This window comes from Mirounga leonina, unplaced genomic scaffold (assembly GCF_011800145.1).
Source record: "Mirounga leonina isolate KUSES-001 unplaced genomic scaffold, KU_Mleo_1.0 Mir_165, whole genome shotgun sequence".
In the NCBI taxonomy this organism is placed as follows: Eukaryota; Metazoa; Chordata; class Mammalia; order Carnivora; family Phocidae; genus Mirounga; species Mirounga leonina.
In genome coordinates this window covers 29,109,775-29,135,831 of record NW_023270415.1, presented here as the reverse complement: position 1 = coordinate 29,135,831, position 26,057 = coordinate 29,109,775, and the positions used below count along the sequence as shown (strand labels likewise).

The window sequence follows — 26,057 nt, the reverse complement described above, 5'->3', positions numbered from 1 at the left end:
TTATTTCCACATACTTTTCCTCTCACTGGTTGAGTTACATGCTTGCTTGCAGTCATTGATATTTCCAGCCTGTTCTGCTAGCTGGTTGAAAATTTAATTATATGACTCAATTAAATATTACAGTAATAGAAAATTGTGAGGGTGGAAGGTAAGCTTTGGAAATACTCGAGGAAGGGAATTATGATCAGATATTGGATCAACTATAAAAGCGAGGAGAAATTGTAAAAAAAGAAAAGTGGTATAGATCCTATATATCCATATTATTTTGCAGATGTCTTTAGTCCTCACTCAATTTTAAAGAAACAGAAACTGTAAGACACGGCTAATAGGGTATAGGTGGAAAATGGGGGGAAAAAAGGACATGGGACCCCTATTAACTGATCCACTTCTCACAAAGGTCCTGGCCTACATCAAAAGATTGGTAATTGGCTGTACATTTAAATGTTTGATGTTAAATTTACGTGTTTAATGAATGTATGTATTATTTTTCACTTTAACTGATTTTTCAAAATTAGCCACTACAGATCCTGTTCGGGTCTGATGAGAGAGCTGTTGCTACTCAGGGTTCCTGGTGGGCCAGGCAGCGCATTTTCTGCAGGATACTGTTGAGCGTTAGGGGAGGAAGGACATGTTAGGGGAGGAAGAAAGTGTCTCTTTAATCCTTTCTGTGTGGCAGGAACAGGTGCTTTTCTTTCTGTCTCCATCTCGGTCTCTGTCTCTGTGTCTCTTTCTATTATTCTATCCCAAGAATAAGAACATTTTAAACTTCACCAGAGTGTCACTCATAATCCACAGACTACACTTGAGTCCTGGGGATGACTATTTATGTCACTCAACTTGAAGACTGTTGGGTATGTGTAATTTCGATTTGAGTGACAGAAACAGATCAGCCTAGTGTAGCTCTTTGTGGCATAGCCCCTCCTTCATCCACACTTTTCTCCACATTTGATTCCTTTCTATATAATAAGCTGGAGTGTTGAGGTGAGGTGTTATGAAAACAGAAATTGAAAAAAAAAGTGTAAAATTCTTTTTTGAAGGAAAAAAGAACAGTTTTATGGAACACAGATTAAAGAATATTTAAATATAATTTATGACAACATAACAAAGCATATTTAAGAAGTCTTTAGCTCAGTAGTTCTCAACTCCTGCTAAATATTAGCGCCGACTGGCAAATTTTAAAAGTAATACTGAACTCGGGGTCCCTTCCCAGACAATTACATCGAAATCTCTTAGTTTAAAGAGTACTTCAGTGGATTCTAAAGTGCAATTGAGATGGCTTTTGCTTTAGGCTTTCAGTTTTAGCTAAAGACTCTGAGCCTAACATGGCTGAGTCCAAGAAGTTTGTGGGATGTTATCAGTGAATGACACCCAAGAAACCATGGACACCACGGGAAGACATGCTCTGCTCGGATGCTCTGTTCTCTTACTTGAGGGGTGAAGGGCAGGGTGAGGGGGAGGCAGAGTGCTGGCAAAAGCTCACGTGGAATTGTATCACGTCTCCTGGCTAACTGATAGGGTCAGTGAGGCCTGTCAAAATGGTGGGAATTTAGTGTGTTAGCCTTGATGTGGATTTATTTTTACTCACATTTTCCCAGTGCTTTTGTATTTACTATCTCTATTGGTTCATATGATATGTTGACTTATTCTCTAATTTTTGCCGCTAGGTTATTTATTGCTGGGTTTTATATTGCCTGCATGGGGAAAGAGATGGTTAGTAAATGCTCTTTGATATTACATCCCCTTCCAGGTTTCTAAGCACATAGTCAGTACTCCATAAATACTCATTGAATGGCTAACTCATTAATAGGTCTCATTTTCAGTGTAATCATCTTTTGAGGCATCAGATTCCAGAACAGCTTATGTATGTTAGCAGTTTCATGCATTTTCAGCATTACTATTATTACTGATTCTTTTTTTAATTTTAATCTCAGTGCAGTAATTTCATTCAAACAAAAGGCTAGACATAGGTAATAATAAAAAACTTACTTTGTCTTATTTTAGGAAAAAGAAAACATATTTAAAATACATCAAAAGGAAGTAAATTTGGTATTCCATAAGGAGTCTCTCCACTTTATGGAGAAGATAATAGATCTTGGCTAACCCTGGCCAAAGATCTCATTAGATTTGAAAAGCATCTCTGTGGCTATGAAATGCCAGGGGAAATGTGGTCTTAAAAATGATCTGCACTGTATCATTCAGCATGGGATAGAATATTGTCAGCTGAGATTTAAATCAGAATATATAAACCACTAGTTCTCAAACCTGGCTGAATATTGGAGTCATCTGGAGAGTTTTAAAAAAAATATAGATGCCTGGGTCTCACCCCTGGAGATTCTGCAGCTTCATATCAGGAATGTTAAGCTGTCCACAGGTTGATTATTTCCAGGACAAATTGCACGTCTGTATGCATGTGTGTCTGAAAGAGGGTAGAGACTAAATCTGGGTGAGAATGGGGAAGAGTGAAAAAAGGTGCTGGGCAGGGAGTGAGTGAAGAGAAACACACAGAGAAAAAGAAACTGCCTATTAAAATTGAACACTTCTGGAAATACTAGTTAAAACATGGAAATTTCACGTACCATTTTATAATTGAAATCAAGAGGGACATGCTGCATATTTATATATGTGTAATTTCAAAAACAATAATGGTCTTGGTGGTTGATGATATAAATCTTGCACTGGATACTAAGGTCTAATGGAAAATCCTGGAATATGACCAGCATGTCCCATTCCTAGCAACTCCACTTGATTTTTTTTTCGGGCCTAGGATATGAGAGAGTTGACTCATAATTATTCAGAGCAGAATACATGGTGGTCTTTTGCTGTCCATGGTACCAGCTCCAGTCAGCAAGAATCTCCTTGGTTGTGCATAAACGTGTGAGCGGAGGATAAATGGAAGAAGACCAAATGGTTCAAGGTGAGGGGCATAAGTTTCATCCACTGGAACTTTGCTCTCCTGCATCTCAGCAAAGCCCTTGCTATGGTACCACCACGTGTAACACGCAGAGAGCCGAAGTGCCCCTTCAAATTCTGACCTGATGCACTTAGGCGAAGCACAACGACATTGTTCTGAGAGTGTTGGAAGCACTAGCTTATATAAGTAACTTTAAGGTTCTGACCAAGGCATTCAGTGGCTCTCCGCTCCTGCCCAGGTCACCCAGTGCTTTCTCTCTACACCTCGGAGAGCCTCGGTGTCCTCCTGCTGTGTCAGCCCACACACGCTTCCCCAGCAATGCTTTCAAAAATTCCTCAAGAGCACAGATACCCACCAAAGTCTCCATGGAATTAAATGTTTATATTTTTAGGTTTTATGCCTGATTTCTTTTGGTTCTGGCCTGACATTTGTAATCGGAGAATGGGAGTGAAGACAGAGTCATCAGAATAGATGAGAACATCAGAATAGGGTTGCCTGATTCTTAGATGAGATGGGCCGATTCTAGTAGACGAGATGAGTTTTCCTAAGAAATACTCAGAAAACAGGAGGCTGATCCTGTCTAGATTCTTAATGCTCTGATGACAGGGAGAGTCCAACTTTTCTCTCCAGTGCCAACATGTCATAGCACTCAGTACTGGTGCTGGGGGCAACTGCTCAGGAAAGGACTGAGGCATTGTTTCTCAAAAAATCATATTTCTCAATGCTTCATCCAGTTTCTGGAGATGGAAAAGCTAAACTATTTATAGCTATACATCTTCAAAGGAAAGTTTTCTGGGTGGTGGTGGATAGATAGCAATAGAGCCCACAAAAAGGAAAGAGAGAACACTTTCCAGAGAATCTCCAGCACTGCTCAACCCGATTGAAGAGTTGCTGAGAAGAAAGGCACCAGGATATGAGAACTTTGGGAAATGAACATCCCTTACTAGCTCCCCTTTGCTTTGGTTTCATGCCATGTTATTATACCCTAGTTTTCCATGTAGATTTTCCTACATGGAGATTATGGGCTTCTCGTTTTTTTATAGGTATTCTGTCATTTTCTGACAAATGTATTTTTCCAAATTATTATTTATATATTTAGCATTACATTTTAGTGAAGTAAATATCAAATGTATTATTTTATTATATATTATTGTTACTTATTAATTATTACTTATATGGCATATTTCATATTTCCAATTTAATATTTTTCTAGTAGGCTGGTTCTTCAAGTTTCTACAGAAGTCTTTTCTATACTTGAAAAGCATGGATCAGCCTCCCTGAATTCATTCACCGCTAAAAAAATCTGACCCAGTTCTAGCTTCATTGTTGGGTTCCTATTCCTCTATCACGGTGCAGTGCCCATGAAGTCAATGCTACCATGGGAGAACCTGCCCAAGGGGTTGGCTGTCTTTTCACTTGAAGCAAGTTTTGACTAAGTCTCGGGTGCCAGGGCATTTGAGAGCTCACCCAGCTGTGTTGCATATGAACGCATGCTTATGCCCAGAACTTTGCCGGGATTACCTTTTCCTGCAGACGTTCAATAATAGCAGCTAGATTAGCCTCACGGTTTTCTTTAATTTGTTCCATTTTCAGGATCAGCTTTTCCTCCGCCATTTTGCTGAAGTTGTTGTTCTCCTCCAAAGCCTTCTGAAGGACTTCTCGCTCATGTTCCCTCTTCTCTGCCAGTTGTTTCAGCACCTGGGCCTCCTGAGACTGGGGAAGAAAAACATATCCATCTCAGAGTCACCCATATGCAAACCTGGCGGAACAATGGTCCACTGATTCGAGAGTGTTCTTTTCAGATGAACGCTACTTCTAGCCTTGAGCACTGTTATCATTCAGTACTCACCTGAATGGCTGAGAGTTCTCTATAGAATGTGGTTAGCTGAAATTTCAGCTGTGAATTTTCTGGATGCACTGTCTTAGGAGAAGCATTTAACCCAGATTGAGGAGTTTTTGTTTGTTAGAATAAGAGGGGAGGGTGACGGGGGGATGGGTTAGCCTGGTGATGGGTATTAAAGAGGGCACGTTCTGCATGGAGCACTGGGTGTTATACGCCAACAATGAATCATGGAACACTACATCAAAAACTAATGATGTAATGTATGGTGATTAACATAACATAATAAAATTAAAAAAAAGAATTAAAAAAGAAGAAGAAGAAGTTGCTGCTAAGCATTTATGTAACTGGGGATGCTGCAATTAATCACTGGATAGCAGCATCCATCAAAGCCTAAGGAAAATATGGGAAGATTGGGGAAAGTTCCAGCCTTTTCCTTGCCCCACTTTTTGATCAGCAATAGGCTGAGTCCTGCAGTAAGCTTTTCAACTCCAGCCAATCAAATCGCCAAATTCATTTTCTCATTTTATTCCAACATTCCAATGCCCCCCCACCCCCACCCCACCTCCAATCTGCTTGTTTTTCTTTCATTAGCCAAATTTTCTTTGGAGACTTGTGAACAGTGCAAAGTTAATGTCCACTTGGCCACAGAAAATATTAAGCTCTTGTTCTGGCCTCCTCTTGAACATGTTGAGGTCACCTGGGTAATCTTTGAAACCCTGTGGTTACTTAGTGATTAGAACAGAAATGTCAGAGCCAGATGCACCCCACCCAGCATCCCTTCACATTTTGTGCCCTGTAATTCTCCTGCAGCATCAGGAGGCTGTTCAACTCTATACAGTGTAGGTTAACAATCACTGAGGTGCTTGATAAAAATGCAGAGGCCTGGTATCTACCCCCTCCCCTAATTCTGTGGTTCTTTCCTAAGATCCAGGAATCTATATTTTCGATAAGCTTCCCTGGTGATTCTAATGCAGGTCATCCACAGAATACCTTCTGGAAAATGCACTGGCATGGTCTATGGCGTCAAGCCTGTATTGGTGACCTAGATGCACTATTTAACTTGATTTTTACCTCCATAAAATGCAGCTAAAAGAAGTCATACTCAATACTGAGCTATCCGGGTTTTTTTTTTTTTTTTAAGATTTTATTTATTCATTTGAGAGAGAATGAGAGAGAGAGAGAGCATGAGAGCGGGGAGGGTCAGAGGGAGAAGCAGGCTCCCCATTGAGCAGGGAGCCCCATGAGGGACTTGACCCTGGGACTCCAGGATCATGACCTGAGCCGAAGGCAGTTGCTTAACCAACTGAGCCACCCAGGTGCCCTGAGCTATCCAGGTTTAAGACTAAATTATTGCACACTCATTGTTCCTGGGTAATGCCTAGCACTGGCTGGTGCTCTGAGGTGAGCCTTCAGAGGAGTAATTGTAAATGGCACATCAAAAAAAAATATTTCACAGCTTGTCAAATATTGATACTATTAAAAGCATTAATAGGAAACCATTTTAGCTAACAGTGGTCATGGGGCCTTACAGGAGAGATCTTGGTATGTAAACACTGTGAAGTTTGACAGGGGAAGAAACTTCTCTTCAGGTACAGTTCTACAGGAATGGTAAAATCAGGCAGCCTTAAGACTCTTTGCTGATGTGTTTATTCTGAAGTTCATCAGGAAGAGGTCTAGTGACTCACTGGAGATTAGAACATTTTGGGAACTAGCCCTGTGTCTTCTTTTAACCCCCAAACGGTTTCACTGACATCTTCAGTAGACTCAACACATTCTTGCTTTGTTGTAGTTTACAAAAAACCCGGTATGAGAAATAACGAGAAAGTGTTAACACAGAATAAAATCAAAATCAAATGGAGCCTTTTGGGAAGAAACATGAAAAAATATTTTCTAGCTGGTTCGTCCTCCTGCCTCTAGGTGGGACTATAGGTAAAGCATCCTACATTGATTTTGCTTCTTTACTGCTACCAGGACTACTGAATTGTGACAGAAACACACTAACTACAGATGTGTGTGTGTGTGTGTGTGTGTGTAAAGTTTCTCTCTGATGGACTCCAGGGCAAGGGATCATGTGCTTGCTGTTCTTCACTGTATCAGCTCACAGAGACAGTTACCAGAGAGTTATCATTACCAAGGGGTAACTGAGTAACTTCTAATTTCAGGTGCTCAAATTTACTGTGGCACTTTTAAAATTGTGTTCTAACTTACAGTTTGTATTTGCATTCTTCATTTTCTTTTGTGAAAGACCTCAAGACAGTCAGGAGACGGCAGGGGAATAGAATTGAGAAGGGAAGCCCTGGGGATTCAAAGGACAGTATCGCAGCCCATACCTTTTCAAATGTCTCGCCTTGGTGGGGCACATTTGGTCTGCGTGAACAAACACTCCCACAGGCCCCATCGTCAGTGATGGAGGGCAGCCTGTTGCCTTACTGGTGGAGCGTTCGGCTCCGTTTGAGCTGCCTCAGTTAATGGCCTTGGTCCTTTGGCAGCCACTGGGGCTAAATGAGACTACCCAGCGTCGATGCCAAGTGTATTTCTTTAGCACAATTAATGGGGTGAAACAGAAACAGAAGGCAGTCCAGAGCATTCTCACATGAGGCCACTGCTAAATGACGAAGACGGGCCAAACCGCACCACTTCAGGCCTGCTCCTCCCTGTCGGGTCTTTTCTTATACAGAGGGAAGGTTATATTCACCATCGTCTCGACTAACTCATTTTTAGGATCTAATGATTACCCGTGTTTCAAATATTTAAAGCTCACATCCATTAAAAAAAAAAATATGACATGAAGTTGATTATGGAAAGAATTCCACACTGAAAAAATACTTACGATGGCGCCCTCTTTTGGCTTCTCCTCACAAGTACTCAACTCTTAAACACATTCTTATGCAGAGCTAATAGTCTTGGGGCCTTTACCTCAGTTCCTAAGGTCTCCATAATTCCACTGCTGAGACAGTCATACTCCTTTTTCTTTCTTTTGCAGCCTAGCACCCAGATATCATTGCCTACAACTTCTCTGACTTTATTCTTAGGAAAACATTGATTCTCTCATATATACACCTTAATCTCCCAAGGGCACCTGGGGGCTCAGTGGGTTAGGCCTCCAACTCTTGGTTTTGGCTCAGGTTGTGATCTCAGGGTGGTGAGATGAGCCCCTCATCAGGCTCCACGCTTAGTGGGGAATCAGCTTGAGATTCTGTCTCCTTCTCCCGCTTGTGCTCTCTCTCTCTCAAATAAATAAATAAATAAATCTTAAAAAAAAGTACACCTTAATCTCCCAGTCACAGCCTCAAGGAAGAAAACTGGTTATGATTCTAATATTTCTATCAGTGAGCAAATAAAGCACTTAGTTCAGAAAACTGCCTTAAAATATAAGGTGTGTGTGAGGATGTAGAATAAAAATATGTACTAGACAAATGTGGAAATATTTCCCTTCACTTTGGCAGAAGTAAAGTTCTCACTGCATGGTGGAAGAGGTGTTTTTATTTTATTCCTTGCTTGGGCAGATTAGCAGAAAAGAACCCCGACTGGGAGGCTTGAAAGGTAGGATTTGCTAAAAGTTGTTAAAAATAAATTGTTTAGGGCGCCTGGGTGGCTCAGTTGGTTAAGCGACTGCCTTCGGCTCAGGTCATGATCCTGGAGTCCCGGGCTCGAGTCCCGCATTGGGCTCCCTGCTCAGCAGGGAGCCTGCTTCTCCCTCTGACCCTCCCCCCTCTCATGTACTCTCTCTCATTCTCGCTCTCTCAAATAAATAAAATAAAATAAATCTTAAAAAAAAAATAAAAAAAAAATAAATTGTTTAAGGGAAAAGGATCTGACCATGGAGGACCATCTCTGAATAGCATGTACCTAATATAGAAGATCACTGACACACTGAAATGGAAATTAGGGCATGATAATCATCAGCTGATATAATGCAAATGTCAAGGCAAACTATTTATAGAACCGAGACATCCAACACGACATTCTGGGAGATCAGGGAACCTTCTCCACCTTGCTACTGTAATAATGGAGGCACAGAATTGGTGAAAACCTTTTCTAGGCATAAACCTCCCCACAATGAACTCAGTATCACTGAAATGATTACATGAGACGTACGTGAAGGGAAAAATAATGAGACAGGGAGAGGAGTTATTGTACATTTAGGAACACTTTAACATTTTCCAAAGAGGTTCATTACCATTCCTTGTATCACTGAGTATGAATGTAATTACTATACAAATGAAATGGAAGATAAATTTGAGTTAAGTGGTATATAAAACTCACTTTATTTTATGTACACATAAGAGATTTAAGACTATATTTTAGATAGTGCTAGTGTCCCACTTACTTAGGAAGTGAACACACTTCTAGCCCTTTATTTTATGTCTCCTTTCATCATTTGGATATATTACTTGCCACCAACTAGATCTCCTAGTATGAGTGTCTTTACAATGTTAAGTTAGAGGACGTGTCTCTAATTTTTGGCTTTACTGTTAACAATGAAAAAAACATTAGTAACCCAGTTGGAATCATAAATAATGTCTTGTTAAGATATGATAATTGAATATAATTGTGTAAAACAAAAGGGTGCCCTATTCACTTTGTGTTGAAGAGTGAGAAGCATAAGAAAAATTTTAAAATGATTAAAACCCAAAGACCTTTAGAGTGAGCTCTTCTGCTAAAGCCTGCACTGAGTTTACTGTAGTGAACTCCTAGGAAAAGAACTACGGGGGGAGGGTGGTGGGGGTGATCTTCACTGAGGGGACAACACACAGGAGGGTTCTGTGGACCAGGTGTCAAATTCTCCACGCAGCAGATGCTTCCTGAATGTTGAATTACAAATAATCTAGCACTTTAGCTCATAATCCATTGCTGTACAAACCACCCCCCTCTTTTCCTGGATGCAACTTTAATTGCCATCTATGAGATGCCAACAAACAGAAAAGGTAAGTCTATCAAGTTTGGTGACTCATGGTCTACTTTATTCCATTTTGTTAAAAATAAGCAATGCATCTTTCTTTCAGAGATTCGGGGACTTTGGGGTTGACAGGCACCAATATTGTCAGTATGGGTATCTCACTGAACTGGTTTGAGTAGTGCTCTTTTTAATTCAATCTATTTTAGGGTGAGATTTTATCCATGTCATTAGAATTCTTAAATTTTCATCATTTTTTCCTAATACTAATTTTCTTCAGGTCACTGGTAGCTGGGCAGACCTATTTATATACCCACTACCTATCAAACTGTTTCTCCTTCTTTGTAACTTGATAAATAAATTTTATAATATTTGAAAATATTTATGAAATGTATGGTAACATTTCAGTATCTTTGTTAATAAGAAACTTCTTTTCTTTATAAAATTGTGAATTTTTGAAAACAGAGAGGGACACAAACCATAAGAGACTCTTACCTATAGGAAACAAACTGAAGGGTGCTGGAGGGGAGGGGGATGGGGTAACTGGGTGATGGACATTAAGGAGGGCACTTGATGTAATGAGCACTGGGGGTTACATGCAACTGATGAATCCCTGAACTCTACCTCTGAAACTAATCATACACTATATGTTTAATTGAATTTAAATAAAATAAACTTTAAAAAATTGTGAGTTTGCTGGACTATATAGCCTCTATGGACAGGAACCAGATGTGTTTTTGCATAATAATAGCAAATTGTCCCACAGTGCTTGTCATGTGTCTTCATGTAGGATAGGTCTTCTGGTTCTCACATTAACTCCACGACAGAAGTCCTATTATTCGTCTCATTTTACAGATGGGTAAAATAAGACATAGACAGGTTAGTGACTTGTCCAAGGTCACACAGCTATTATGTGGTAGAACCAGACTTTGATCGCAGGTATTGTCTTAAACATATGTTCTTACCCACTGTGCTTTTTAAAGACTCTCTTAAACACTATGGTTGGCTTATGATGACCATATAATTTGTTGTCCAAACTGGGGCACTTATGAAATTGAAATGATAATACTGATATCAAAAAAAAAAAACAAAAAAAAAACAGGACTAAGCTGGAGTTGTCCTGGGCCAACTGGGATATGGTTAGCTTCACTCTGTTGTTTCTTGTTAAACATTTGTTGAATGAATAAATGGCTGGCTGGCTGAAAGGATGGATGACTAAAGTGTTTCACCCAGGTGGGTCAGTTGCAGTATGGAAACTTTGATTTCAAAATATGAGCTTCAAGCTGACCTCATGAGATAATTTGGTCTTATAGAGGCAAAGGCGGATTCCCAGAGATAATCAAAGAGAGGAGGAAAAGCAGGAAAAAGGCTTGTTTCTTGTGCAACCAATTTCTTCTGTGAACCAATCAATGGGGCATTAATTCTGACTCAAAGGAGCCTGGAGGGGGACTGTCCAACCTAGTAACCAGATGGCCTATGCTGCAATAGTGTCAGCAGATGGTGTGAGGAACTGGGGACACTGCCAAAACGTTGATCTCGAAGGGAGTTTGAGCCCGTGTGGACATGACTCTGGCAGCCCTCTAACTATCAACCCAGAAGGCCTCTGCAACATAGCCCAGGTCACTGGGTCCCAGATGTGGTCCCTAAACTCCCTAAACTCCCAGAAACAGGCCTTTGGATGATACCAATGGAGGGGAAAGGGGCTCAGAAGCTTTTTTTTATGTTTTAGAAGTCCTATCAGAAATCATATTTCACCTTTATGTCTATGCCTGTTTTCATATTCACACTGAGTTAGAATTAAGTCAATCTAGTGAGAAAATGCTTATTTTTTATGATAATCAAAAATATTAATTGACAGTTATAGATTCCTTTGATTATAACCATGGCAAAAGGAATATATTGATACTATTATATTAATTTACTAATATTATTATATTAATATTATACTACTATTAATAGTATGTTTGATAGGCAGAATCTTTAATAACTTGTAACTATGAGAAAGGAATTGGACCCAGGGCAAAATGTTGCTGACCCCTGGGCTAGGTTGGACATCTGTTCATTTTTGAAAGCCTTTGGTGATTTTTTTTTATGTTTTCTGTAATACAGTTTGAGGACCTAACCTGGGATTCAAGGCCCTTCACAATCTCACCTCACTAGTCTCCAACTCCCAAACCAAGTCCACTAGTAACACTGGTCTACCCACTGCCCTGAAAACACACATCATGCATTCTCACCTCTGAGTATCTTTAGTTCAGAACCATTCTCTTAGTCTAGAACGCTTCCATGTCTTCTCTAGTTATCTAACACTATTTTTTTTCTAGTCACCCAGCTTTTTTAAGCAGATATTTTTCTGAAAAGATGCTGTGATTCACATCAAATAGTGAAATGGTTTTATTTTCCTCAGTGATCTCCCATTTCAATTGAAGTCAAAGTCAAAGTCATTAAAATGCTACCTTCTGGGCACCTGGGTGGCTCAGTTGGTTGGGCAACTGCCTTCGGCTCAGGTCATGATCCTGGAGTCCCGGGCTCGAGTCCCGCATTGGGCTCCCTGCTCAGCGAGGAGCCTGCTTCTCCCTCTGACCCTCCCCCCTCTCGTGTACTCTCTCTCATTCTCGCTCTCTCAAATAAATAAATAAATCTTTAAAAAAAATGCTACCTTCTGACCTCAATTCCTACTAGTCCCTCCTTGCTCCTTCTGCTTCATCCACACTGAACTTTGTGTTCTTAAACTGTCCTAGCACACTCCTACCTCAGGGCCTTTGCACTTGCTAATCTCTTTACCCCCAGAGAAGAGTTCTACCCCCAGAGAAGAGTTTAAGGCTTACTACTTTCCTTCATGCTTCCCCCCCCCCAAGTATTCTCATATTTAAGAGACCTTTTTTGATCACACTATATGAATAGTGCCTTCCACTCCAGCACTATCAATTACCTTTGCCCGGCTTTATTCAGTGACATCTGATGTATTATATACTTCACTTGATCTTAGCCAAAAGGCCGAGAAGTGATTGATGTATTATATACTTATTTATTAGCTATTTCTTCCCAATTGGAATGAGGTTGATGAGGCATCTCTATTAGCTAGAACAGTACCTGTCAAATAGTAGGTTCTTAATATATCTGTTGATCAAGTGATTTTTCCCAGACTAAGAATTCTTTGGATTGTATAATTTATTTAGTGCACTTTCAGAAGATATCCTTTGGAAGTATATTGACTATAATTTCATTTTAGGATGTGAAGATGAAATAAAAAGTCAAAACAAGTGATATATTGCCACTTTAACATTTGGCTCTAAAAATTATCATTTACTTATTCATTTAAAAATATTTGTAGTACTAATTATTCCTAGGGACTAATAACAAAAGACACAATCCATGCCTTCATGGCGTTTATAATCTAATAGGGGAGAGTATTAGGGCTAAATATATGCTTACTAATTGTGCTAAGTGCTACCAAAAAAAATAATAATAATAAACTTGAACACCAGGAGAGAGACCAGCGGGTGAACATTGGGCCCAGGGAAGTTCCCTCCCCACAGTGAGGACTGGACAAGTTAACACAGAGCTGAGGGAGCCAAAGAAGAAAGTGTGAAATTTAGAAGATCCTATTACTTCCAGTAGGTCCTAAACTTCACCTGGGTTTGTTCTGATAATGTAAAGATTGAAATCATAGCATGGCAGTTTCTTTTTAACTTTCTGAGTTTCTACATCGATGTAATTCTTAGAAAATATGTAAAAAAATAGTAAAGTTGAACTGAATAATTACCTGGTACCAATTTGAAAAAGTTAGGCCTAAAATTCCTCCGTGGTTCATTAAAATCTTTCTGGTCTAATGATTTGTATGTCCAACTCAGTAGCTACTAGCCACCTAGGTCTGTTTCATGTTATTTCTTAAAATGTGACTGCTAGAAAAATTTAAAATACATGTGTGGCTCACATTATATTTCTGTTGGATAGCTCTAGTCTATATAGCTGCAGAGATTGCTTTTTTCACGTTGGCAAGGCTAGGAGAATTACCAACTGAATAGTGTGAGAGCTAAGTAGTTATTGTAATTATTATACTAACGCTAAACCTCTACAGATAAAAATTGTGGCTATCTCTCATTCTGCTTGTCTAAATTCCGTTTCCCCCTTTTTAGATAACAACACCTCAATTTTCCTTTAGGGCTCTACTCCTCCACATTTCTCTGCAGGATTCTTATCTCAATGCCTCTGCAGGTTATGTGATCCAGGCTAGCCAATCAAAGTACGGCATCCCCTCCTCCACAAGGATGGGCTCAGGGTCGGGCGTGTGACCCAGGACAGGACACGGAGGCTCAATCCCAGGACTTTTGTTAGAACTACTGGGAAAGAAAAGCACTCTTTCTGCTCCAGTGGCTAATTTGTGAGGAAAATAAATTGGGAGCGACTGTTGGAAACTAAACTTTCTTGGTCTTGAAACCAATTAGAGGCAGGAAGAGATCGATGATAGATCTAAAAAGGTTTATCTGACCGTACTGCTTGATCTGGATCCAGGTGTTTTTGAAGCTGTAACCTTTCCTAGATATTTTAATCACATACCCACTTTGTGTTTTAGCTAGTTGAATTGAGTTTTGGTTATATGCACGTCCTCATTAAGGTAATCATTGACACATACGCACTGGCTGGAGGTTCTTCGAGGAGAATTAACAAGTCTTCTAACGAGCACTAATTAAGTTGGCACAAGCCAATAGAATAAAATCAATTAATGATTTTTCTAAGTTGGTAATTTCTGTTAATCAGTTATATCTCTTCTAATTAAAACCCTACCAGGACATAATCTATATGATTTTTGCCTTGAAAATTGTAAGAAGTAATACCAGACATGTGAAGGAATACTGATTTTAAAGGCTTTCAAAGAAGATTTTTCCTGTTGTCATGATGCTGGATGATTATATTTGTAAATGTCTTTTAGCCATGAGACCAATTTCTAGTTCAATTCAATTGTATAAATGTGTAATTGTTGATAATTTATCATCATCAGAGTGTAGGAATCTTACCAGAATTAGTAATTAGCTAACTCAGGGAGTTTTATGAGAATACCCAGTTAATTTTGATAATCTCTGTGTTGTTCTTTCCTTTTAACAATATCCTTCAAATTAAATACGTTACCTGGAAACACCAGCAACATTCTGAACCATGATGTTGAATTTTCATCTTTAAGTTTCAATCTCAGCTCAGTCACTGACTTTCTACTCTAAGCAAGTCACAGCATCTCTATATGACAACCTAGGACCTGTACCTATAAGAGAACTTGAACTGCTTTGAATGCAACACACCCTCACTGTTGTAGTTAGTTACTTATATCTGTGGGTAGCAGTCTTGATGGACTGTAACTGCTAGTTAATTTAGCTTTACTATAAGAAGAAAGCTATAAATAACAACAAAAAAAACCCTGCTAAACATTTTTTTAGGCAACTTCCTGTACATAGACTTGGGTTAGTAGCTCAGTTTCCTCCTTTTAAAATCCACATCTATGATAACAGTAGTTGATCCAATATAATAAACATACATGTAAAGAAATACTTCTCAGATGTTTGGAGAACCTCACTCTTCAATGAAAACTGAAATTGTATTTCGTATGTTTTTCCGACATAGGAAGATTTTTCAACTACAAAGATCAAAACAAAAAGTATTTTCTACCTCAGAAAATTTAATCTGAGGTCTTCTAATCTTTGAGTCTTTCTCGTTATCTGCTAGTACATATATGTGTGTGTTCATATATGTACACACATTATACACACATATACTCGCACATACACATTTGGCTTCGGCACATTTTGACCGTTAGAGAATTCAGTGAAAAAGACTATCTTTGTTTTCTTTGTAACTACCCAGCATAGAGGTGTTGAATGCATTGGCTAACTTTTTATAGGCAATATATTAATAAAATAAAAAATTACTATAAATGCAGAGTTTCATTTCCATTAATACTGTGCATGGAGCATATTCTTAGTGACTACGTGCTTCTAAAAAGATTTTGTGATAAAGTCAGTGGAAAATACAATATAGGAATGAATTACCTAAAAATAATTCCATTTGGGTTGGTCAAGAGCATTTTGGTGGGATGGACTTTAACAATCACATGGTTGGTACAGATATATTCAGACATAACTTTTATCTCTATGTGTAGAGTCCTTGGGATTCCTGAGTGCCCTCCATTTTTAATACCCATGGCTTCTTAGTCATCTAATTGTGAAAAATTAGAGATTTGGCAAAAGAAAAGTGCTCTAATACAAACAGGGACCAATGGAAAAGAGAGACAAAAATGCCATCAAGGCTTAGAACTGGGTAGAGGAGGATACTAATAGGTTGAGATTTTGACCAACTTCAAGGGCAAGAAGTGAGGCCTTGAGGACAGAGGCAAGCTTAGGGCCCTTACCCTGAGATCAGCAGCATCTGGACAGAGATATTTCAGGGGGAGGATCTGGTGGTCTACAGTTTCAAGGAAAACCATGCACTACACTGGAGATGAGACACAGGCCCTGAGAAGGAGGAATCACCAGTCCTGCACCCCTCCCCACCTCCAAACCGTGGAGTTAAGTTACCTAAGGCTGTTTTCCTGGATACGCACCGTGGACTAAGGCAGGGAAATTTTTGTGATAGGGGATCCAAGAGAGGGAGAAGAGCACTAAGGTATTGAAGCTCTTTTAGTGCTCTTTAGTGCAAATCTTTGGTTTTAAGTAGCCTAAAAGCAGCAATTTTTACTTGAACTAGCCTGGCTCCATGTCTACTGAAGACCTACACGTGCTGGGATGTTGCAGGTTCACACGCAGTTGTCCCCTGGAACCTCTGCTAGAATATGTGGGGCATGGAGGGAGGAGAGGGAGGAAGAGAGAAGAGGAAGGAAGGGAAGAGACGGAGAAAAGAGAGAATTAAAAAACCTATGGAGAAGTTACCTTTCTTCTTTCTTCTGCAGCCTCCAGTTTTTTCTGGATCTCCTCCAGAGACAGGTCTTTCTTCTTCGGAGAAGCTAAAGTTCGTGGGGCTTCTGAGATGGGAGATGGTGGCTTCAGGATCAGCTCAAAAGCCTGGCCAGAAGCACGTTTGTTGATTTGCTTCACTTCCATATCTGAGTAATGAATATTTGAGAATGTTAAGCATACAGAGCAGTGAAGCAGGGGTGTATTTAAATAATTTGAATTCTGGCAATTGCAAGTAACCTTGTTATTCTGGCCAATAGGAATAAATGCTGCCTGTGATTATTTGTTCTACATTGTTTTGAACATACAAGACCTCTTTCTTTAGTATCGTTACAGATATATTCCAACAGAATAAATATTTACAGTGTTGGGAGATTCAACAATGTCCATAGGGAGTCGAATAATGGCGAGTCTACTTAGGAAAAAAGAGCCTGAATTGATTTTAAACTGAACTGTATTTTCCTTTTGAATAAACATGAGCTTCACATGAAAATAAAGTAGCACAGATTTAGATTTATCTTTTGAAAATTACCATGGCTGGAGGCATTTTTGGGCTAAATGGGGAAGAAAAGATAACAAAGGTTTATTGGAAATTTGACATGCTCTACCAATTCTTCTAGGAAGCAGTGCACGAGCAATGTTGAATTTATCTATTTAGCTTCTAAGACGCAGCTTATCCATAACTTCTGACTTCCTTTTTCCCTTGTCTTCAATCCCTAAAGCTGTAGAACCTGTCACTGTTTTCCCTGTCTTCCTAATACATTTTGTGTCACCTCGAGTTTAGCCCTTAATCACACTGCGGTCTGCTTACTGATTATTTGTACATTGTATGTATGTTTCTTCTTGTCGGCTCTAAGTTCCTCCAAGGAGAGGCCTGTTCTGTGTTTATCTTTGGAGCCTCTGTGACAACACATAGCAAGGTATTAGAATTCCAGGAGGAACGTGGCTGCATTGCTGGTCACAGCTGTATCTAGCCGAGGAAGCATCTGTCCGGTTTATCCGTTGACTGAATGAACCTACACAAAGTGGGCACTGAGCCTGCATTCTAATGAAAGTTCTGGTTGGCAACTGAAACCCTTTCCCCTGAAAGACATTGCCTTGTGAAAGGGTTAATTAGCGTTTATGACACTTGTGTTGTGTTAGCAGAGCTTGGGAAGGAAAGAGCCTCTGAGCCCTGGGCTGGGCTTGAAAGGCACCGAAGGGGTTAAGTGCCACAGACGCCTTCAGCTGGTCTTTAATGTATGTCTTTACACATATGGAAAAAAAAACATGATAAGCTGATAGTCTATAAGCAAAATATACCTCAGCTCTGACTGCTACACACAGAACTCTTTCAAACATTTTAATTACACTGACTGAATTAAGTGAGGGTGAGATCATTGGCAATGATAGCTAGCATTTTTGAGGGCTTACAAGCGGTCAGGCTTGGTGCTAAGCATTTGACTTGTGTTAGACCATTTAAACCCTATACCAACTGTGCGAGGAAGATACGAGAGTTAAATAAGCCTCAGAAAATCTAAGTTACTTGCCTGAGGTCAGGCAGATAGTGGCAGAGCCAGGAAGAAAAGCAAACTAAGTAGAATGAACTTGGATAAATCCAACGGAAAGTGTTGCACTACAGTGAAGTTCATAGTCACGCCAATTCTTTAGGCGTTTTTTTTTTTTTTTTTTTTTTTTAGTTCTCTTTATCTGGGGCCTCAGTCATAAGTCACTTTTATCATGGGAACTTGTTAGCTTGTTGACATGCATACTCAAAATATGGGAACTTTATGAAGACTATAATAAGGGGGAAACAGTGATGGTTGTTGATTTTTTTCTTTTGAGTTTCCTAAGTATAAAGCATTTTCTTGCAAATTACTGTTTGGTCTAACTAAAGCTTAGCATATTATATTATTTGCAAAGAAAAGCTTTAGACATGTTGTCAATGTTGATATGCTGGATGTGGCTTCTAACAACCATCTAGCTCTGTTTCTTAAGAGATATTAATGTGCTGTTGTTAGCATCAAACTCAAACTGTTTTAGGGGCACCTGACTTGCTCAGTTGTTGGACATGTGGCTCTTTCTTTTAAAAAGATTTATTTATTTATTATTTTAGAGAGAGAGAGAGCACATGGGGGGCAAAGGGCAGAGGGAGAGGGGGAGAGAGAGAGACTCTCAAGCGGACTCCCTGCTGAGTGTGGAGACCGACATGGGGCTGGATCTCACGACCCTGAGATCATGACCTGAGCCAAAATCAAGAGTCTGGCGCTTAACCGACTGAGCCACCCAGGCGCTCCAAATGTGTGACTCTTGATCTCAGGGTTGTGAGTTTGAGCCTGATGTTGGGGTTAGAGTTTACTTAAACAAAACAAAACAAAACAAAACAAGAAACCCTCAAACTGTTTTGAGCATAGGCAATCAATAAGACCAAACAGCTAGACACAGCAAGTCAGTAGTGAGATCTACAAAATATTGATTTAATTCTATCAGGAGCTGTGAGAGAGAAACAAGTGTATCTAAGCTTTTCCAAATGATGTTAGCAGGAGCATTTCTATTGTAGGCAACTCACCATCATAAGTATAGATGTTGATGTTGCGAGGTTCCGGGTAAAAACAAGAGCAGATCAGTGACAGCATGGACAGCTCCTTCATTTTTTCCTTGTAGGCTAAAATAAAAGACTTGTGATTAGTATCTTTCATTTTCTGAGTTTCCTCTTAATGCTTCTTTTCATCTAAGTAACAGTTACAGACTCTTTCAGAATGAATATTGCCAGGGACACGGCTTTGCAAAATATAAGTGAAAGAGAGATTGAAACAGGACTCTCAAGAGCATATTCCTTATTACAGAGGACATAAATGACACATTATAGCAGGTTAGATAAAAAGTGAGAGAAAGGGAGTGAGAGAAAGAAAGGAAAGTCAGAAGAATTGAGATCCAGCAGGACAGGGAGGAGAGACAGAAAGGACATGGAAGAAGCAGAAACAGACAAAATTAGCAGAGAGATAGGTCCATCCGAGTACATGCGTATGTAAGTCTACTGGACATAAGTATGATTCAGGAGGTGCCCTTTGCTGCTTTGGCCTGAGTGGCCATGGATTCAGTCAGGGACAAGCAGAGAACCATCAGGATATTCTCAAGTGGATGCATCCTCCAAGAATCTATGTTTCTGCTTCCTCTTTATCCCCGAGTGCACTTTCTTGTTGCAACTTCTTTCCACACACCATAAAGCTAGATCTGAGATCTTACAAGGCTCTTGTTTCCTCTGCGGAACCCGGTTTGGGTGCCCACCTTGCCAAGGAACTGTAGGAGTTCAGTGAGTGATCTCCCTCATCCTTCACTCCCCCTCCCTATTTCATTTTTCCCTGTCTCTGTCAAGAGGCCTCCCGCCCAGGTAACTTGGGAAGGCATCTCATCAGTGCTGGTTGTCACCAGGACAAGAGAGGACCAGATGGAGATAAGGAAGTGAAATCTTCTCACCATTGTTGATTATCAATAAATTAAGAAAAATGGAAGAGAAATGATAGGTGTACTGTGCACTAACTTGCGTAAAAATATAAACAAATGGCGATGCCCTAACATGTTGAATCTCACAGGTAATGGTTCTCTTTTGGCAGGGGCTTCTGATCATTATGGTAACCCAAGGAAGGGTGAGTACCTTGGGAAGACAGGAATTCCCAGAAGATTAATTTGGGGCATTGTTGACAAATCCATCTTTTGTTGGCTAACAGGAAACAGATTTAACACCCATATGTTTTAGAGCTACAGAATGCTAGATTCAGAGGGTCCTAAAAGATCATTTAGCTAAGCGTCCACCCACCACACCACCAATTATGCAAATGAAACTGGCACCCAGAGGCTAAAGTCACATGTGGCCTCCAGATAAAAATGCAGTAAATCAATCAATATCAAGATTGCCAAGAGGTCTTTTTCTATTTCTACTTTTAGGATGAGGTTCAGTGTGTCAAGGTTGGACATACTTGCATATCAATGAACCACATGCAAAGATCAAATATTGCCATATTGTATATGGTTCAAACTAACACATCCAGAGGGTCACTCTAAGAGAATTTTTCTCCGTTTAGCTTATTTCCTTTAAAATAAGCAACACAATTTGCCTTTTGCATAACAGTCCTGCTAACACCTACTTTGAGAGATTTCATTGGATGCCTTTGGAATTTTAGAAGGCTGAAACCATATTTCTTTGTCTTATTTGTTTATTTAGTTAATAAATTGTGTCACTTATAAAGGTCTAAGCAGGTCTTTACATGGATGCTTAGTGTGAATCACAGTTTCTGTCAGAGAGAAGCATTTGGTGGTTTAATACATTTAATTCCATGAAGAATAAAATTCAAAACAGCTAGGTTTTGTAGGCGGGTGCCTTTTTTTTTTTTTTTATAAGAGAAAGCAATATGGTATCCAAAATATTTTGAAAAATTAAGCACATATTAGGAGCACGTTAGAGACACCAACTTTATTAGGGAGGGCCAACCCAAAAATAAAAATAAAATAAGATTCTCTATCTCATAGAGCAGTAACAGATTAAAATAGCACTGTAGAAGAACATGAATTTCTACTGAAAAGAACACTCCTCAACATCTGTCTTCAGTTTCTTGGAAATGAAATTCAATAATTTTTAGTAAGGCCACTGCTCTATTATACTTGATAGGTTAATGAAGGCAGAAGATGTAAAGGTTGTCAAGGACCAACACTTTAGACCCCTATGTGTAATGTATAACCATGACTGATAAAACGTTTGTTCTTTCCTCTTCTAGGTGGTTTGGGGACAAAACTCAATTGGCCTCTGTGGGTGATTACTTAAGAGAATCCTTACATTGTTTTTATTGAGGCCCATGACTCTCCATGGCATGAATATACCCAGTAGCAGCCATTGCATAGATTCTCACTCATACAGTTGCTCTGAATCCTAGGGAGCTCCTTAAAACCACTTGCAACCAAAGTCCAAGCACATCTTGACTCTTTTCCTACAACAAAGGCACGCTCTCCAGTGACGAAGGGTTTCCTGTTCACTTGGTACAGCTGCCCAAACTTTCCCCACATGGCATTGCCTTTCCTAATCCCCTCCTCTCACCTAAATTCTTGCCAAACTTTCAATCCCAATTCAGATCCTCCCTCCTCAGGGTTTCTGTTTCTTAGCAGTGCTGCCCACATTGATCTCCCATTGCCCTTAGTTGGCTGTACTACACAATCTTGATTATATACTGTTATATGTGATTCTATACTGTCTAAGATCAGTCACTACTGGGTTTTGATGTGTAATCTTTGTTTACAAAACTATAGGCTCTTTGAAGGCAAATGCTACATCTTACTCATCTATGAAAAAAATCACAGCACAGGTCTGGGTGGAAAAGGAGGTTATTGCTTAATAAATCATTGTTGGCTAGCTTGCTCATTGATTTTAAGTCAATCTCTCAATTAACAAGTATTTATGAGCACCACTGATGGGCAGGAGTTTCTGTGAGGCACTATGGAATTACAAAGAAATATAATAGTTATCCTCATTCTCAAGAAGCTTTCAAACCTGGGAAGTGGAGTATATTGATATAAAAATATGGAGTATATGGATAGAAACTCGTGCAAAATAGGGTGTCAAATGGAGGTACAGGTGATTTGTGCTGGAAATTCAGAAGGACCTCAAAGCCTTGATGCTATGGGGAGAGGGGTCAGGAATGGCTTTACAGTAAGGATTGCCAGATTTAGCAAGCAAAATACAAGATGCCTACTTAAGTTTTAATCCAAAAATTGCATGGGACATACTAAAGAATCATTCCTTGCTTTTCTGAAATTCAAACTTAATTGGGTGACTTGTATTTTATACAGCAACCAGAGCAAATGGACCTGGATGGTAAAGACTGAATAGTGTTAAGGAAAACAAGGAAGGGAGAAGGTAGGTTTATTATTGTTGACATGGAAATGGGGTTCTGAAGGAGCTATCTGGAAGGCTTTTATGGGTGGGCAGTGAGTTGAGTTCATGCAAGAAATGATAACTCAACTATAGGGAGCATCATTCACTTCATTTTCATGGACTACACGACAATGAGGTTTTCAGGAGTTGTGCCCTGATAGAAAGACTTCCTGGAGGTCAGTTTTGCTCTAAGATGTTGGGTAAGATGTTTTGAATTTTTGTTCATGTGAAAAGGTTATGACTTAAGATATTGTGTTTACATTAAGACAACCATAGGTATATATATATTTTTTACCAGAATGTCAGAATATCATGAATTTTCCACATGTTACTTAAAAGAAATTTAAGCTTGAGTGTTCTGTTTTGAGTCCACTCTCAGGAATATTTCCATGGGAAAATATGAGAAGCACAGAGGTGAGAATGAGTGAGTTAGCTAGAAGTCCTGTTTGCTTGCATAGTTCTGATTGAAGCCCATTAATAATATCCTCATTCACTATCAGAATTTGGCCATTACAATTATCTTAGCAAGAGGCAGCCTCTGAACATTTTGAAAAGGGGGGTTACCTGATGAAAGGCTCTTCTTAGAAAGATTTATCTAGTCATTTTATTATGCAAGAAGGACCCGTTACAGGAGATACACTTAAGACACAACTGAATGAAGTTCAGCAAGTAATGTGGTATGGCTTAAGAAAATAGTAGGGAATAGCAAAGGGAAAAGAAAGGGAAGATAGATACAAGAGACCTTATGAAAGAAGAATAGATAGTAAACAATAACTGTATTTGGAGTCAAAGGCAGAGGGAAGAGGGCAAGAGATCCTTATAGATGGGTGGTTAAGGAAACTTTCCAGACAAAGTGTCACTAAAGCTGAGTCCAGTAGGATAGGTTGGCCTAGCAGAAAATAGAGTGTGGGTTGAAATATATGGAATTTGGATAAACATTTTTTTTAAAGATTTTATTTATTTATTTGACAGAGAGAGACACAGTGAGGGAGGGAACCCAAGCAGGGGGAGTGGGAGAGGGAGAAGCAGGCTTCCCGCCGAGCAGGGAGCCCGATGTGGGGCTCGATCCCAGGACCCCGGGATCATGACCTGAGCCGAAGGCAGATGCTTAACGACTGAGCCACCCAGGCACCCCAGGATAAACTTTTTTTTAAATCAACAATGAAAAATCCCAAGCTAATGTGAAGGCTGTTAGAAATGTGCTAATAAGATTTCACTATTGATATTTCATACTTTGAATTGACAATCCCGTTCATTGGTTTTGGGAAGTTGGCATATATTATTTTTTTCATTACACCCCAACACCAAGTAGAGTTCTGTGCATGTTTGTGAGGATGTGGGAAGTAACAGGTAATTCCATATAATCTTTCTCATAGTTGGTTGCATTTGCTATTAACTATTAATGTTTGCAAGTTAGTGTATTTCTCTAGTGAACTCATTTAAAATTCAACCCATATGATGTATAATGATTCTATAGCAATACCCATGTAACCTAATGATCTATGAATGCTAATTATTTTTCCAGTCTTCCAAATGGCTACCGTGAACTATGAACCATGGTAGCAGTTGCTATTTGGGTTTGGAGCACAAAGAACGTATCAGGCACTGAGTTCAGATATTTGCATGCATTTCTCATTTAATCCTCTCAACAATGCTGGGAGGAAGATACTATAATTAGACTAGATTTACAGATGAAAGAAAAAGATGCAGGGACATGGAGTAGTTTGCCCAATATCCAACAGACCATAAAGTGTGGAGTTCAGTTTGAATATAGCTCTGTCTGACTCTATGTGCCTTGTTTGTAATGCCATTCACTTCCTCCAACAATCTGTTCAGATGCATTACACACATCGTCACCATCTACATATTGTTTTTAACAAGAAAGTGATGTATGTTACTACTGCCTTTGAAAATAAAGAATCCAAGACTTTTTTCTCTTTCCATTTTTCTTTGGCATTTGTTCTTTAATTAATTACCACATGTGACTTACTGACTACCCAACTGTAGGTTAAGTCCAGAGATTTACAGAAAGAAAGGTTTTGTTTTGTTTTTTTACTTGTATGTTTTACTTGGATAGTAAATATTGGTGCAGAGATGGCTAGAAAACTCAGGGACAGTTTCTCAAAAGGAACTGTGAGTATATATATTCTTATATGACTGAATATATCCTTATACATTCATATCACAGCTAATGGGGTAAGTGGAGAAAGTGGCAATTATCTAGGTATTTTACGGGAAAAAACCCCTTTGCATCAGTTATTTGGATTTTTTTTTAAAGATTTTATTCATTTATTTGAGAGAGAGAATGAGATAGAGAGAGCATGAGAGGGAGGAGGGTCAGAGGGAGAAGCGGACTCCCTGCTGAGCAGGGAGCCCGATGCGGGACTCGATCCCAGGACTCCAGGATCATGACCTGAGAGGAAGGCAGTCGCTTAACCGACTGAGCCACCCAGGCGCCCAGTTATTTGGATATTTTAAGAGTGGTATATTTTGTCTGGCAATTACCTGAATTTTCTCATTTTTTTCTTTTTCCTTTGTGTTTGTGTGTGTGTGAATCTGAGCAGTATTTTCTTCTTTGAAGAACGAAGAGCACCAAGGAGAACAGTACAGTTGATACTAGAGATTTAATAGTCAGATTAGATCTTCGATTAGATTAGACTAAAGCAGCAGAGAGGTTAATTGCACTTAGTAAAATATGAAATAGACAAACACATATATAATTATTTTCCTACTCTTCTAAATATGTAGTCTCCACATAGATCAGAATCAGTGAACTTACAGCTCTTTCTTTGGCACCTTCTTTTTCCATGTCATAAATTAAGCTCCCCATCCTTCTTTTAACTTGATTTTGGCCCGTGTGTGTGTGTGTGTGTGTGTGTGTATGTGTGTATTACGTTTGGTAGTTTGACTGCTTTGGGGTCCTAGAGCCTGAGGTCAGATTATTTTCTAAAAGTCAAATCTATCATCCTATTTAGAAATACTTTTGGGTGCTCTATCACTGTGATTTTCTTCTTGAAAGAGGAAATAGATGAAAAGGATTTTATTTAAAACACTTGTATACTATATTAGCTTGAATTTGGACCTTAAAAATGGTTGATGAATATAGTTGATGAATATGTAATTGAAGATTCAACATTTACATGAAAAATAAATCTCACATTTTTGAAGATCTATTTTAACATCCCAGAAGATCACTGATATGAGGTAATGTTCTAGATATTTCTGCTACGATGATGTAATGTTAATTGGCTTAGTACAAAAATGGATTCAGTCTACATTCATTCTACCCAGCTCTCCCCCACCAAAATTATGGTTTCCTAAGATATAATGACCAGGGAGGGTTTGAAAGACTGATGTTTGAATAGATGAAACAGCATACTTTTCCTGCAGGAATAGATATCAAATCAAATTAAGGGACATTTAAGAAGGTCAAAGCTATACAACCCATCACTGGGTTGCACAGAAACATATGAGGCTCTTAAATTTCAATTTGATTGATTCTTGGCAAAGCAACTGTGACAAGGAAAAGAAATTGGATGACTTGAATCAATCCTTGTGGTAAA

The 26,057-nt window shown here is 39.2% G+C and overlaps 1 protein-coding gene across 1 annotated transcript in view; it reads right to left on the bottom strand.

Annotated features, from left to right (window-relative positions):
- STMN2 (stathmin 2) overlaps positions 1-26,057 on the bottom strand; it is a 50,523-nt gene that overhangs the window by 5,436 nt on the left and 19,030 nt on the right. The window contains exons 2-4 of the mRNA XM_035011407.1: positions 19,141-19,236; positions 16,569-16,741; positions 4,433-4,624 (exon numbers count right to left, since the gene is read on the bottom strand). Of these exons, the coding sequence (XP_034867298.1) occupies positions 4,433-4,624; positions 16,569-16,741; positions 19,141-19,236 (461 nt within the window). The remainder of the gene's footprint in view (positions 1-4,432; positions 4,625-16,568; positions 16,742-19,140; positions 19,237-26,057) is intronic.